General features: G+C 50.7%; 1 protein-coding gene across 1 annotated transcript in view; it reads right to left on the minus strand.

The window, feature by feature from the left end:
* Positions 1-16565, minus strand: part of LOC128269873 (contactin-4) — a 106209-nt gene that overhangs the window by 79666 nt on the left and 9978 nt on the right. The window contains exons 5-7 of the mRNA XM_053007278.1: positions 12969-13079; positions 2723-2926; positions 2490-2641 (exon numbers count right to left, since the gene is read on the minus strand). Coding sequence (XP_052863238.1) covers positions 2490-2641; positions 2723-2926; positions 12969-13079 — 467 coding nt within the window. The remainder of the gene's footprint in view (positions 1-2489; positions 2642-2722; positions 2927-12968; positions 13080-16565) is intronic.

Genomic DNA, 16565 nt, shown 5'->3' on the forward strand with positions numbered 1-16565 from the left:
GTCGTAATCTGGTTCGCTATTAACGCAGATAACATCGCCCACCATCGCAGAGAGGTTTGGGCCGGAAGAAAATAAGAGCTCAAAGCGACTCATGTGAAGAGTCCGTTAGCCAAGGTTCAAGTATCGGAAAGCACCGTGACCTTTTGTGATGTAAAATGAGTTAAGAACTTGATTAGTTTCAACCGAACTCTTATGATAGGAATCAGCAATTCACTTGTTCTGCTCGTTGTATCGTCAAGCAACATAACCTGCGCTGCTCAATAAGTTTTTTGCACTAAAACGGTGGCATTAAAATGGTTTTCCTCGTAAACTGATGTTCCTGGATGCATTCTGGTGTTGTTATGCGCATGGAAAATGCTGTTCAACACAGCTCCGAAGCGTTATGCCTCTCGACAGCTTTATTATTCATTATTTACATATTCCACAGTACGGCTCTTGGACACTATGAATATGACAATGGTCTCCAAATGGCGGCGAAAGAAAAAGGAGCCCACCAAACGAGGACGACGTTCGTGATGAGAATGAATTTGCAGCTTCACTTTCAGCTTTATGTTGGCTTTCGGTCCGTGCTCTGTGATGAATTCCTCTGCCGTTGTTCCGGCTGCTTGAGAAACGCACGAAAATCCCACAGTGAATGGCCCCCTCGGCAACTCGCACCGGCACCGGCTCACCGCCGGGATCCGGGATAATTTTAATAATCCTTTCATTTTTCGTGCCGTAATGAAAATCGCCTACATTACGCTTCGGCCGTTTGGGCCATTTTTCGGGTGATATGTGGCGGAGGTTTAGGTTTTTGTTGGCTCGCTGTCTCTTGGGTTGTTTTACGGTTTCGCTCTTCAATCTTTCAGATTTTCGGCTCCCAACCTTTTCTTTTTTCGTTTTGCTGTGCTATGCCATGTGGCTATGGCCAGTGGTGGACACTGGCGACCGGTGCCGGTCAGTGGTCGGTTTTTTTCGGCTCGTTGTTGGGAAAAATGAGTGCCATAAATTAAATTGCCAGAAGGATTTCGTTGCGGGCTGAAGAATGATAGCTATGCTGTCCGAATCCTTTTGCGGACCGGTGCCTGACGGGTGCGCCTGGTTTGCGAGGGGGCGCACAGAATAAAAAGGACCGCCAACATTTTTCTTCCAGGAATTTCAGCACTGGCCACTCGCCTCGTCAAGGTTCGGTCTGACACAAGGTTCCAGCTTATGAATGATGTAACAAGTGATTTATTCTCCGTCGAAAGATTCGGTGCAGGAGCCGATAGCAATTTGCAGGACTGATACGCCGGCCCTGGAGCCGTGGAAAGTTATGTTCCCGAATGGTTTTGTTAATGAGCTGAATTTGGTTGCACGGCGAAACGTTATCTTCACCGGGTGTCGGGCGCAGAATGACTCAATTACACATTACCGTCACCTTAAAATATAATTAGGCACGGCAGAGCCCGAGTAGCCGAGCTCGCCTAATCATCGTAATCCGGCGGGGCGCATGGTTTGATCCATCCAACGGCAAACGACGGTCCGGCCATAACCATTACGCTGATGAGAATGGGCCTCGGATGGAGTGGCATTGGCAGTGGCAAGAGCCGACCCTCTCAAATGAGGCACGCCCGATAACCGGAAGCTACCGGAGGCATCAATTGGATACAAATCGGTCCCTAATGGTCGGAAGTGTCGGACGGAACGAGGAGGATGAGTTCCTAACGTGGAAACGTATCCTTTTTTTTTCGAAGCACGAAGCACGGATCGTCGACGTGTGTCGGACCGTTTCTTGGACCGGCCCGGGAAAAAGGATCCCCACATTTGGTTCGCGGATTTTTCGCTTCGCATGTGGCGCCGAGAGACCACGGAGCTTAAACGGATGTGGCCGGGCAATTCGCCTACCGACTCCATTAACAATCTTTCCGCCGCCTCACTAAATTGGGTATCGTGCTGTTGGGTTCGGTTTTTAATACACGTCCCGTCGGACACGCCCCAAGATGGCCCGCTGTTTTCTAGCTGGGTTCAGTTCCTACGTATGAAAATCGGTTTCACCTTGTGCCGGAAGTCGTTGGCTCCAGCTGGGCTCGTTGGGCTACACGGTTCAACCTTAACAGTATCATTACGCCGCCCCCCGCTGGGTGGAATTCGTTGCGGTGGCCAAAGTTAAACGCTAGCCACCGTTCGGCCACTTTGCGAATGACAGGCGATTTTGGTATAGTTTTTGAAAGAAACCGTATGAAGTTACATTACTTAATGGTCGGGAATTGCGTCATCAAATAGAATGGAGGCCACAAAAAACATGACCGAAACTGAGCTGATTGTTCCTCAAAAAACTAAATACTCTGTACATGAAACAAATGAACAAAAAACACATAAACAAAAGACAGGACAAAGAGCGCGAAACTTGAGTGAAGCCAACCAACGAACAGCAGCTTCGTGCAGCTTCGCAACGACTCGCCGGGATTGTTTCCATTGTTTCCGCCTGTGCACGTGGGCCACGGGTCTACGTCTACGCCATAACTTACCGTCTGATTGGTTGTCATCAGCTGCTCGCCACCCATCCACCAGGTCAGCTTGGCGGGCGGCCGCGAGCCAACCGACTGACACTGCACGATGTAGCGCCGGTCCGCCGACAGCGGCCCCGTTCCGTTGACAATTTCCACCGCCAGAGGTCGCACTGCAAAAGCGTGTATAGACGGCGCATTAGGCTACGGAGGAGGAGGGGGAGTGTCCGCCACGGGGCAAACTCGGTACTCACATCGCAACTCTATCGTGACGTTGGCGGTGACGTTCTTGCGGTAGAAGTTGCTCGCCTGACAGCTGTAAACGCTGTGCTGATGGGTCCGGGAGAGGTTCCGCACCACCAGCCGGCTGCTGAGCGTCGACTCGTGCGCGAAGTCGACCATGGCACTCGGCAGTGTCTTGCCGTTGCTGGACCAGGTAGTCTTTGGTGTCGGAGTTCCTGGAACAGAACAGAGCACGAGGTTAGTGTTGGTGCGTACGCGTCCGATGGGGCTTTGAAGTTCGATCTGTCTGGACGGATGACGGAAATTAACGCTGGCATTGTAATCAGTTCAGTCGAAAGACCACCAAACCGTGACCACCAATGAGCGCAAAGCAAAATTGAAACGTCTGCTACAGTGGCGCCGTTTAGCGGCAGGACCTCGGCCGGAGGACCGTAAATATTTGCTAAAATGTTATCATTAAATCAATTACAACCAAAAGCGAACGGAGGCGATGGGGGTCCGTGGCCCGCCCGCTAATGATGCTACAATTTGTTCTGCTTCGATGGTTCTGCTGCCGACCCCAGACCGGATGCCGGACAGGAGCAGCAGCAGCAACAGCAGCAGCACGGACGACGGCACTAGGAATGGACGGCTCGTAAACCCAGAACCAATTAGATTATCTGCTTCGAAGGAGCTCAGTGGCGCCGCGTCCCAGTTTCTTCTGTGGTTCCGTCGACGACGACGACGACTTGTCGGAGGCCGCGCAACAGCATCGTTGAAGGAAGATAATTCATAATAACAGTTTTATTCGCTGAAAATTCAGATTTATTGGCCAGACCGTCGGTCGGTGGTCGCTTCGGCGTCGGCGGAAGAGCCCCAAGTTGTCGCCAGATTTAGTAGACGCATAAATTGCTTCCGATTTGTCGGCGTCTTGGTGGTGTCCTTTAAAGCCTCGTACCGTGGCGGTGGTTTTGGCGATGAAAATTTATTGACTGACAATATGGCCGCGCCGCAGATTATCGTTAAGCTGCTGGTGGCTGAGGTTTGGAAAAACATCAAAATAAATATGCTCGGATCAACATAAACATTGAGTGTGGAGTGTGAACGATGAGGGTCCCACATTCCGCAGCGAAAATAATGGATAAACCAACAAATCAGAGTGCTCAGAGTGCGGGGTTCTCTTATCTTGACATACTCCGCACACAAACATCGCCCCGAACGAGTGATAAATTGGATTAGGAGCAAGCCCGTTCCAAATTGTTTGACACTTTTGACAAGTGAAAACACGTTTTATGCCGGGAACAATGCGAACCATGATGCTCTAGTCGTCATGGTTACCCTAGGCCGCCTGGCTGACGTGAAGTTCTCTGCCGCTGGCGTTACTGAAGGTAATGGAAATTCAAGAACCGTACCGAGATCGGTAGCAACCCAGAGCGAGCTTGCCGGGCGACGGCCTACGGGTCTCGGAAAGGAAGCGGAACCACACACACACACGTCGGTTCGGTTTGCGATGAGGCTTATTTATTAGATCATGTTTATTGAAATGTATATTTCCACGTACAGCGAAGAATCAGCCGAAGACCGCAATGGCTGGCGTGCCGGAGCGGAGTGCGAAATGTCACGAATTTTATAGATCCACCTAGGCACACCGAGAGAGCACCATCTTCCCCGGGTGGTGCCACCGTGTCCGTGTGTCGGTGTCGGTTCCGATGTGTACCGTACTCAAGCAGGACATTCAATTCCATTCCAGCGTGTGTTGTCGAATCCCCGGGTAGGTTGTGGCACAGCGCCATGATCTGATGAACTCTGGCTGATGAGAATTGGGAATTGACACATGCGCCCGGGTCTCCCGGTCGTTGAGGTTAGAGTTCCCTCATCGCGCACCCGTCGTCGTAAATTCGACAAACTGCCCCACACACACACACACACGTAGAGTCTACCGGTGGGAATTCATCCTGCGTTCTGCAGTTTAATAGCAGAACAGTGTCTGATAAGTGGGATAATTTAGAGACGACCTTGGCGGCGGCATGGTGGATAGCGGAATATTGGGTACAGAGAATACGGTACGGTTTGGTGCAACATATTCGGCCACAGCTCCACAGAATTGTCAAAGTGATCTGGTGCGTTCGGGGGACGGACAAAGAATTTTGAGGAGCAAGGCTCATTTGGGGGCTTCGGGGGATCAAACCTTCTCTGTCACGTTAGTATGTGGATTTTGCGAGTCTTGTCAACTCGTTGTTTAGTATAATCTGCCTCAATTTTTGTTTTTGATTGGTTTTGATCTGTTTTATTGAACATTCCAAGTGTTTATTTTACCAGTGCCAAATGAATCACTTTTGATATTTTGATGTTATCTTGACCATTTCGGATATGCGTCGATTGATTAAAAACTGGAAACTGAATTTTGGTGTGACGACAGACTTCGAGTGGTCGTCTGTGTCTGGTTGGCTGTGCCGACTGACCAAGTTAGAGAAAGAATTTATTTCTACTATGGGTTTCCTTTTAAACACGAAGTTCAGTCCTTGTGTTTCTTAGTTCTATTGATGGTCCAAGAGGTTTCTTGATATTTTAGATTATTGTATTGAGGCCAAAACTAAACCTCATTAGTTTGTTTGTTACAATGTTGCGTAGGGATAATTTATAACTGGGTAATGAGGTTAGTGTTCTTTTCGTCGATGACGTCGACTCCTCCGTACGGTCATTTTCAATAATATTTTCTGATTGGATAGCAGAACTAGAAATGATATCGTGTCGGAAACCTGATAACTGTATTTTATGCTGATAATCCGATACGGGATACTTAATTTGACCAAAGCAAACTATACGGTGATGAACCGTTCGTCGATTTCCAGATCTACTGCTGACAAATCTTACTAAAAACAATCGTATAGCCTGGCCGTAAATTGATGAATACAATAATGATAACTGTTATGGAACAACTTGTTGAAAAACTTAAAGCAGGTTGCGATTCATCGGACCCGTCTTAGCTTTAAACGTCAACAATCAGGCAGTAGAACCCTGTCCATCAACCGTCCATCATTGTGGGTCCCTCCCAAAACCGGTTAAGAAAATGAAGTAATTGAGAAAAATCACATTACGCACCGCCCCATCATCGGTCCCGACCGGCGATCCAGCGGCGATAATTGAATGAAGAAATATTGCAAACAAAATTGATTGCGTGTTAAAGTTCACAGTTTTATGTATCGGCGCGGTCGCGCCTTTATCGGGCTTCGTAAAGCGGCTTGGCGTGTGTAACGCGGCCGGCGGCCGGCAACGCGCAAAAGCTCCGAGGTGTCGGTGAAAAGTGGCCAAAGGCAACACAATCGCCAGCCCTGCCACCCACAAGAAAAACGCCAAAAACGCCAACGAAACCAGCAGCAGCAGCAGCAGCAGGATCAGGTTGTCGGTGTAAGAAAAACAAAAAACAAGAAGCACGAAAAACCATGGAGGAAGCCATCGCAGTTGGGCTTCGGTTTCGGTTTCCTTCGCAGCCATTTTTGCCTCGCTCCCGGGAAGCGGCGGACTGGGCGGTCAGGGTGAAAGCCATAAACGAGGGGCCGAAAAGTGGTCGGCAATGTCCGCAGTGGCGGGCGCGGTGAGTTAGCGAGCCGAACCGAAGGGGAAAGAAAGCCAATTTTTATTGATCACCCCCGGGCGGTTGTGGCGTTTCCCGCAAGCTTAGCGCCGTGGTTTCCGGCACCAGCCGTCGTCCTGGGGAGCCGGTTGCTGGTGCTGGCGGTGCCACACCCGGGTGGCACACGATATAGTCTGGGGTGGCAGGCCGGGGTTTTTCCTCCGGTGGCCGAAATACGACTATCGACCGCACCGCGCCGGACTGACCTTTCACACGACACGTCTTCGGGGTGGTTGGGAAAATTTTCCCACCCAGGTTCTGCGGGCTTCTTTCGGGCCCGGCTCAGCGGGAAGCGGGTGAAAGGTAGTATTTTACGGTAATACCAGGGCCCGGTGTCGGTGCCGGGGCTGACTTTGGGCGTCGGTCGCGCACAACCCTCCACCGTGACCGGTCAACCGGTAAGTCGATAGGCATAAATAAAGATTTGTATGGATTTACCATAAAGCGAGTGCCGGGTTCCACCAACTTTGCGCCATATGAGAAAAGTCGAGAAAAATCGATAGGAAACGCTCCTGGGAGGTGTTCTGCTGGTACCATCACCACCACCACCGGCGGCGCTAAACAATTCACCAGACGGAAGTAAGTCCCGGTGAAAGAGCCGACTGCCGCCGAACCAGTTTAGGACCATTTTTGGGATTATTCTTCCAAAAAAAAAACCCACACAAAAAGAAAGAAAAGAAGCTTGACGCACCATGTGGATGGGTAAACATTTTCCCGGCACCGGGAAACACGGTTTGCTTTCCACTCTACTTTTCCCGCTCGATTTTTGACGATCCGGGACTGCGAGCGGGCGAGAGCACCGCAGACGCGAAAGAAATTAATCTTTCGCTTCCCCGACCGGCCGGATCCTTTTTCCGCATTTTGTTTTCCCGAGCACTGGGCACGATTAAAAATATCGCTCAATTATCGTGTCCCTGGCCGGCAGGCCGGCCGGCCGGGCGTTTTCCATTAGAAATCCGTTCAGGCACTTAACTTCCGCAAACAGTGGCGCGCAATCTTCAATTAAGATCTTCGCATTGGCATGAAATCGGCCGACCGATGCCAGAGAATGATCGGTGCGCCCGCTCTCGCAGTCGCTCCGGAATTACTTTCTTGTTTGTGGCCATTCCTATGTCCCTTACTCACTCTCTTTTGCGTCTTTCTTTCTTACGCTCTCTGCCCGACTGGTGATGTGTTGGGCCGATGTGAGCGAGCCGATCCACGCGAAGAATGGCACCAATCTTTTCCACATCGTATCCTCTAATGATTTTCCGGGAGCCGGGAAGTTCCTTGGTGACCGGGTCGCTCGGGACGTGGCAGGTGGCTTAGGACTGCTTCGTCCTTCGCCCGGATGAATGAGCGAAAATCGAATGAGTAAACGAACGTCACAGTCGGAGTGAAAATGAATGAGGCGAAATTAATTAAATCGTAAAATGACTGGCCTCTCGGCCCGGGCTTCCTGCGCGGCGCCGTCCTCCCTGGGCCCAAGAAAGTAATCCCACCGATCACTTCGCCCCGGATCCGGAGCGGCCATGATGCCGTCGGGCGTCGGCTTCGGGTCCATCATCGGCCAGCATCCGAACCTCATCATGCATCATTTAATCTTAATTATCGTGGTGACATTATACACGCTCCTCGCCGCTGTCACCGGACACCGCATCCGCCTCGTGCGATCTTTTATTTGCCGTTTTCCACACATTTCCCCAACACACACACACTCAGAGGAACGGTTGTGGTTTGTACGGGCGATTTACGGCCGTCTCTGGCGTCGTTGGGGTTGCTTTCCATCGCATCGTAGTCATTTCGCCATTCAACTTCTTGGCATCGTCCTTTACTGTCTTCTGCCTGCGGTCTTTGTTTGTGACACACGGCGTTGCGCGTTTAAAGTGGTATGTGTTCCGTTGCGCGATGCTCGCCAGTAGTTCCCGGGTGCGCTATCTGACGCCCCGAGGACGTTAAGCCGTTGCTGGTCAATGACGTGACGTCTGCCAGTGGACCGTGGGGATTACGATTGCCGGAGGGCCCAGATGGAAATGAAATGAAATGAACGGAACCACGGAGGGGCCTTTCGTGGTGGCCGTAGTATTTTTGGATGTCCCCGTCCTTGTGCACGGACACACGCGGACGGTGTGATGCGAACAAAAGCGCAGCAGCGCGTCGAATAATTACGAACCGATTGTTGATTTAACTTCCGCCCCGTCGATGGAGACGCCTGGTCGCCGGTGCTTCCGGAGCACAAATCATCCTTTGGTTGTGCTTTTCTTTTTTGTTTCGGACGCAAAGCTTAAATCAAGCCGAGACCGGGGAGTAGTGCACTTCTACGCCCATTACTGTGGGCAAATGGAACACATCATTAGTCACCGTATTGTCGTTCGGTGACGAATGGCAGAGAGGACATACTCGAGCCGCTGCTAGTCGTCGGCAGAGCGCCGGGGCTTATGTGCACTCCAAGTTTCGGTCGAACGGTGACCTACTCCGGTGGGGAGTTCTTCGATTGACCCAGTTTTGATTCCTTTTTCATGTTGGACTGTCTGGAGGAAGTACGGGCACTGGACCGGAGATGTTCAACATCAAAGAGCATTGCAACAAATTATGAGCAAACTAAACGTTAGTGAACCTGTGCTGAAAGGAGGACCCAAAGGCGGACGTTTTGCGATTCCCAACCGAAAACCTGTTTTCCCCATAACGGCGCAAAATTATTGATGAGGACGTGAAATTGGGGCTTCCTCGAGGTAGCCGGGAAAACAAAATAAACATTTAATGGTTAGCGCGGTTTCGGGTTGCTCCAATTTCGATCGCAGAACAAACCTGCAAATGGGCCTGGTCCTGCCAGGTAGCGAACCTGTAATGCATCGACTGTGTTTACTTCCGGTTGTTGTGTCATAAAAATTCATATTTTATACCACACCAGCGGCAGCCAGAAACCGCACACCATTGACCCAACGGACCAAATGGAGACCGGCGGTTTCGGGTTCGTGCCGTAGCCATGGGAACTTTTTGACCCGTTTTCCGGCGTCGGCCGAGGGATATCGTGGCAAAAAGGTTGAAGCCACCGCCCAGGCCCCGGACGGTGAAGCTCATTTCTCGCCTGGAAGTGCCGCAATTTCCATTCGGTCGGGTCGGTCGGGCCACTTCTTCTGCAGCGTGGCCCGAGAATTGGAAAACGAGAAAAGTCAAGGCTGGAGCGCTGGAATCGGGAACCCTGGGAATGTGAAAGATTGTGCAGCGTGGTTGCAGTTTGTGTGGGACGCGCGGAAATAAATTTAGGTCGGGTCGGGACCTTTCATGATGGGCAACCCCCCCGGATGGACCCTTTTCACCAACCCTTTTCGACTGATGTTTGGGCCACCACCGTTCTTCCAAGAAAGGTGACACGCCATTTGACGTCCGCCCGCGTGGGCTGGGCTCGTCAATTTTTCATGAGCATTTATGTTAAGGTCAGGAAGGGGTCCAATTCTTGTACCGCCGAGCGCTCGAGACCGTTTGCCCATTGTTGCATAGATTTTATTATACCTCTTGAGCCGCACCGTCAGGGCACCGTATCATAAGTGGGCGAATAATTCAAACAATTTCGTACACCCAGTGACCATAATCGATTCTAGGCAACCCCTTGTTTTGTGGGGCGTAATGTTTTTATCCGCATCGTGAGCTACGGGACCCTGGATGCTCGAAACAAATGGCTCCCTCTCAGGCTGCTCGGCAGACAATTCAATTTTTACGCAGCTGCAGAGACTGGCAGGGTACGGGGGGAATTGATTTAACCCAGCCCGAGGCGTGCTCCAGATTTTCACAACAGCCCAAGATCAAGAGTTATCGCCACCCGTAAAGAGAGCGCCGAGAGCGGCGAGAGCAGTTACTCGAAGCTAATCGCTTAATTAATCAGCCATTAAAGATGTAAGCCCTCATTAGAGGCTAATTGAATTCGTTTCACGAGCCACCATGAACCTCGAGCGCACCACTTTCGGATCGACCGAAAATCTCGTGCAAAAGAACGGCCTTCCACGGAGCCATGAGTTTCGTTGCGCATCCTACGCGATCGCAAAGCATCCTCCGGTAGGCGGCCTCACTTCCGGTACGCGGATAGGCCTCGAACATCACAGACCAGCTGAAGCATGGAGTTCGGCTTCGGTGGCCCAACTGGAGTCGAATTTTAGCGCCCGAAAGTCGTCCAAAAACGGGCGAAGAGCGAGAGCGATTCACGATGAAAATGTGATTAAAAAGAATGCCTCGCTCCGTTACGACCCGTCGATGGGCTTTTATTCGCATCCTCGGCGGGACACCTTGCTTGTTGCTGCTACGTCTACTAGCTCATCATCATTATCAGCGCCTCTGCAACTGCAACGCGTCTGTGTAGCAGAAGGTGAGAAGCATCCTCAACCGTAGCATAATCGAATGAGAAGCACTCTGACGCGGTTCTGCGGATTGACGCAATGCGCCCTTGCGGCAGCTTTTGGCTCCCTTTGGCTTACAGATTGGGGGTCGTCAGCCTTCATGGCTATATTTTTGCGCGATGTAACTGTTACGAGGTGTCCGGTGCAATTGGTTGTAAATACAACAGCCGTTACAAGTTCACTGTATTTCGCTAAAGATTTAAATTCATTTTGACCAAACCATCTTTACTGCGATGTTACTCATAAAACCATCTTTATTGTGATGCGTTGTTCAAAGGAGCAAGATCCTTGCAAAAATGTGCAACACAGCGTCGGGCGGTGTGTGTGTATTTCAATCAAAGGTTTCAAGTGGTGTACCCATCGTTTGGGTGGGTGATAATCTTCCGGCATTCACTTAATTATTGCCGCCTACAGCAGCAGCTGCTTGTACGCCGAAGAAGTAATCATCGAATGAAGCGGCGACCGGGCACTTGCCGAAATCTCATTACGCTTACGAAGCGCGATGACATTTTATGCTCCACCACGGTCCCATGGCTCGATCATTACGCGTGTGTGTGTGTGGGTGGGTGAGGGTAAGTTAATCAGAATGGTAAACAAATGAAGATGTAATTATGCAGCGTGGCAAGGCACAACGCGGCCGGCGATCAAGGGACGGCCTGACACGCCAGACGCCGGCGCGTGGTGTGTTTTCTTGAACGGCGCGCCGACCGTTGTCGACCGTAATGTTAATGGCCGGGGCGCGTTAACGATGCCAGGATGCCGCTCGCTCGCTTTTTATGCTCCCTCTTTTGGGCCTTTTTTACACTGATGAGTTTCAAGAAAAAGGTGACACTTTGCTTTGTTCGGCAAGCTGGTGGATTTTGCGGCGGTTCCAGGTTTCCAATATTGGGCAAATGTGCAAAATGGCGAAATTGACCGGTGCCTGTACCGAGCCATGTACTGTGCGGTGAACAGCAGCGTTGCGAATCGATTCATTGGCATCGGATTGAGCCGGGAAAAATTAATTAACCGCACGAGCTCGTCGGTAGCGGTACCAGAATTTTGTAGAACTCAATTCTGTGGGGACATGTGCATTAATTAATTTGGCATGATGGTACTTAAATTTTGTTGCCAATTTGGACTCGTGAGCGATCACTGCCACGAGAGTATGCTATTTCAATCTTATAGCCAATTTGAAATGCGAAATGCAGTAAAATCTCATTTACCTATTTTTCCCAAAAGTGCCATTTTCTCTTCGGTCTATTGTGATGTTTGAAGGACTTCTTAAGAGAATTGCAGATATTGAATAAACAATATAAAACAAAATTGAATAAAATACTACAATCACCAAATACTATAAAAAGTTTCGACGAGAGCCACCCATAGCTTGGATTGTATCGCGAACATTATACATGACTCAAACATGCAAATAACACAAACAAAAAAAGGGCCAATGTTTAATGTAAAACAACCCAGCGGGAAGTTACACACTGCTGCTGACGGAATGCAAATGAGTTTTCGGTCGCAACCGGCAGCCTCTGGCTGAGCACTTGAAGCCGGGACATGCTAGACCCATTGCCATAGTCCGGGTTTACCTTTAAAATTGTCTTCCACAACACAATGGCATACCGCCCGGACGGGGATGCACCTTAAAAATTAAACACACCAGTGCGGCAAGGAAACCTGCAGCTAAAAAACAGGGTATATCCACGACCGATCTGAACGCCTTCAAGGGACCAACATTTAGCGAAGCGAATGCCTTATGCATACTTTGGGAGCAAGCAAACAAAACCCGGCTTGACTCGACCGCAATTTCATTGACCAGCTGTCCTGCAACGGTCCCGTTGCGGGCGATGATAGCTCCGACGACCGAGGAAGGTAAAAAAATATGCTGTCGAGAATTAAAATTTGTTGAATGATAAGGGTTAAGGTTATGCTCGGTTGTGTCATTGTCTGAATTTCTCGCCCTAGCGTGGTCCGCGCGAGGCGGGAAGGACATGACAGGACCGGGACATGGATAGCGTGGAAGTAATGGTGGGCACGGAAGGGATGGAAGTTATTTACATTTTTACTTCGCAAACAACAAGAAACTATGTAGCGTCGACCCTGTGGAGCATGAACAACAACCGGGCCGTAGTTTTTGTCCAATGCTGTGTCTGTTTTTTTTCATAGAAATTCATGCTGTGTCGTGGCAAAGTTAGTGAAGAACGAAACACAAAAACTGCTGAACAAATTTTTCGGACCAAAACTAGGTGTCCCGGTGATGCCGGTCGACTTTAAACCGCACATACGTACCTCCAGTTACGACGCATATCAGCACCAGATCGCCACCCTCCTCGTACGGTCCGGCATGGGATGGAAGCACGACTCCGGCCTCGTTATGGATTTTCGGTACATCCGGTGGCACTGCAAAGGACGAGAGGAGGAACGGAGGAACCAATAGCACGGTCCATTAGATGGTGACGAAACTTCGGTGGAACGAATATTTAAGCAATTTCGGACGGACTTTTAACCGGCGAACACGGACACCATCGAGCTGTTACGGAGCGGCAGCTGGGCAAAGTCGGTGAAGTAGCGCAGATTAGGAGGATCAGAACTGGCCGGATTGCACACCACCGCACGGTGACCGCACACCCACACGGAGCGATTATCTCGTTAATCATAGTCGAAAACCCATGTACTCCGATTACATGGGATCCGGGTCTCCGGGCGATGGTGGCCATTTAGTTACACTTAACGAAGGTCACGTGTGTCGAGGAATTTTTTTCGAGGGCTAACCTCTCCGGCGGCTACTTGATAGCTAAAGCGATTATGAGATATTTAATATGGCCTCCTAAGCGTTTATTGAGCTTCCCTGGATTAGCGGAATGTTCATAGGAGGAACCGTTCGGTGAGATGCTTACCTGCGGCTCTATCTGGACAGAAAAAGTAATATATTTTTATATTCACTTAGAACTGTGCGATTCCGAAGTCTATGATGCTGTTGTCGATCCGATATGATAAATGAACGTTTGAACGTTTTAGCAACATGCGAAAGCAGGTTACCGATAGTTTCAACATAAGAAACATTCCGAGTGTCTTGTTTAATCAGCTTGTTTAAACATTGTCGAAAAAATAGTTAATCCGGATTACCCGAAGCGAGAGCTACTAAAGCGTGTTTTGCGTGCCAAACAGCCCACCGTAAGATTTGAACTGTCCCCTATTTCCAACGTTGCACAGGTGGCTGGCAAATCGGGTTTGCATGTCCTCATTTAGATTTTCGATTGAGCACTGAAAAGATGCTTTCATCCCAGCACATATGGAACCTATTTTGGCAACTTTAAACCAAACCACAAATGAGTTGTTTGTGTTGCGTTTCGATGCTGACGTACTGTGAGAGCTTTAACAATTGCGAGTTCGGTGTATCGGTGTACGTCACTGGACCGTCCACACAATTCGAAGATTCATTCAGGCTCAGCTCGGGCAACTGTCGCACAAATAAATGGCATCCATGTTCCACGGCTTGTCTACTCCACTGTCTTATTTGGGTCCATTTACTAGCGGTTGCCGAAAAGAAAAACGAAATGCTCTATTCGCCATGTTTGATCAGTTGGCCCGATACGGCTTGCTTTGGTTGGGAAGAATTATCAAAACGAACGCCAGTGACGATCGAACGCTACATTGTGCCGTTGGCCGTTGACGGGCTCGGAAGTTTCGGTGTCAAGGTGCATCCTACAGCAAAATGGCGCCCGGAGGAAAGCTAAGCTGGCTGGTGTTGCTCGCACTCAGCAGTCTGAGTGCGGTGGCTGTCAGTGGGCAGTTGATCAATTTCCTTACGTTTATGACCGAGGAAGCGGTGGCGGCATTTATGGATATTAACTCGCCGGTTCCACTCCAGACGACGGGGGTCGACAGCCTGGTCCCGACGCGCGATATACGCATCCATTGCACCCGGCCATCGGTGGCCTACTTCGACGAGATCTTCCCGAACGACACAGCGCTCACGAGCAAGATCAACTTCACGAAACCCGTGGCGGTGGTCACGCACGGCTGGACGGAGGGCACCAACATAACGTCGTTCATCACGCTGAGCTCGCGGTATCGGCAGTTTGTCGACACGAACGTGTGCATGCTGGACTGGCAACCGTATGCCGCGTACGTGTACGGAATAGCGGCTCGCACCGGTGTTCCGCTGGCGGCCCAACGGCTGGCGCAGTTCCTGACGGCGATCGCGAGCAACGGATTCGCGCTCGGCAACGTGTCACTCGTTGGCTTCAGCATGGGCGGTCAGATTGTGGGGCTGGCAGCGAAGAACTTTAGCGGACGAGTCGGTTCCATCTACGCACTCGATCCGGCCGGCCCTCTCTTTACGCTGCCCTTCGACGTGGGCACCAACAATCGAATCGCGACAACCGACGCCCAGTACGTGCAGCAGATCGCTACCTCACGGTACATGATCGGCATGGGACCGCTGGTGGGCGACGAAAACTTCCTGCCCAACGGGGGCTACCATCCGCAGCCCGGTTGCACTGCGCTTGCCTACGGGTTGTCCGAAATCCGTAAGTACTGTTGGCAGATCGCGCAAATCGCACCACGTGAATGACGGACCTTCTGATGTTGTGCTCTGCAGGAGCAATCATTTGTAGCCACGAGTACGCCGTCACGTGGTTCTCGCAGACCCTGGATCCAGCGAACGTGGTGACCGGGCGAAGGTGCTCCAACTTGTTGGGCGTGCTCCTGTGCGTGTCGGGTGTGAACCAGACCGACCGGATGGGTATCTACGCGAAAAGGTAATACTCTATTCCTTCCGAACCACTGAATTGTTGATTGGCCAGGAGTCTATCTGCTGCACAAGTTACTACAATTGTTTTTCCTCTTTCTCGATCCCAAAGGTTGGCGGGCAGTTTCTATGTCTAAGATGAGTACTAGATCACTCCCAGGTAGCATCGATTCTGGATGCTAGATTCATCACAGTAAGCTGTGACCAATGTGTATAATAAATCATCTCGCCACGCGTTTCGAGTGTTCCTTGAAAGCGGAAAAATTAACGGCTTTTAGTCCTGCGTTTTTCACGACCCCCGGCGAAAAGAGCATGAGCGTCCTCTCCAAATGAGGCTGTAAAGTGTCGCAAGTGATCCTGAGAGCACGGAGTGAGAACGCGAAGAGTGTGCACTAAACGAAACAGGTGAGCTGGCGGGTTTATTGTACGCAATCACCAAAAGTACAGCGCGTTTGAATTACTTAACATTTCCATAATTTAAATCTTGAGCCCCCGCAGGTCGAACCACCCGCAGCTTAATGATGTGCTGCATGCTGGGCCCTGGAGTTTTCTGGCTCCTCAGTTTTATGCGCTCTCAAAGGCGGATGTAAGTGCAGCAGCACTCATGAGACCGATGGCACCGTCGCCAGCAGTGTGTGTGCTGCCTTTTTTTCGTCTCCCGTCTGCCCGCGGATACTTAGCGAACTCGTTCGGTGTTGGAAATAGAGTTCGACGCCAGGGCAGGATGTGCAGCATAAAAAGCAATTTCGCTGATGATGGCCGCGCCGCGCGATGATTATGCGGAGTATGAGCATAAAACCGGCGTCGTCGGCGTTACCGGCCACCGTCGACGCACTCGGCGGCTTGCAGGGTTCCGTTTGATGTGTGCGCTTCAGAGAGAGAGAGAGAGCGAGAAGTGTAAGCCGCTTCCGGTCCGGGATCGGGGGCGCCGGTGGACCTCTCCGCATAATGGCGGGCTGTTATGGTGCCTCTTTTTCTTCCCGCTCTGCTTTTGCGGTCAGGCCGGGACATAAGCCTTTCTGTGGGTGAAATTTAAGTGCACACCGCCCGATCATTCAACAGATGAAAAATGCGGGAAGTAGGTGCGTCCTGTGCCGGTGGTTGTGGGTGAGTGTGAGTGCGTGACGCGATGG

The sequence above is a fragment of the Anopheles cruzii genome, chromosome 3 (genome assembly GCF_943734635.1).
Source record: "Anopheles cruzii chromosome 3, idAnoCruzAS_RS32_06, whole genome shotgun sequence".
NCBI classification, from domain to species: domain Eukaryota; kingdom Metazoa; phylum Arthropoda; class Insecta; order Diptera; family Culicidae; genus Anopheles; species Anopheles cruzii.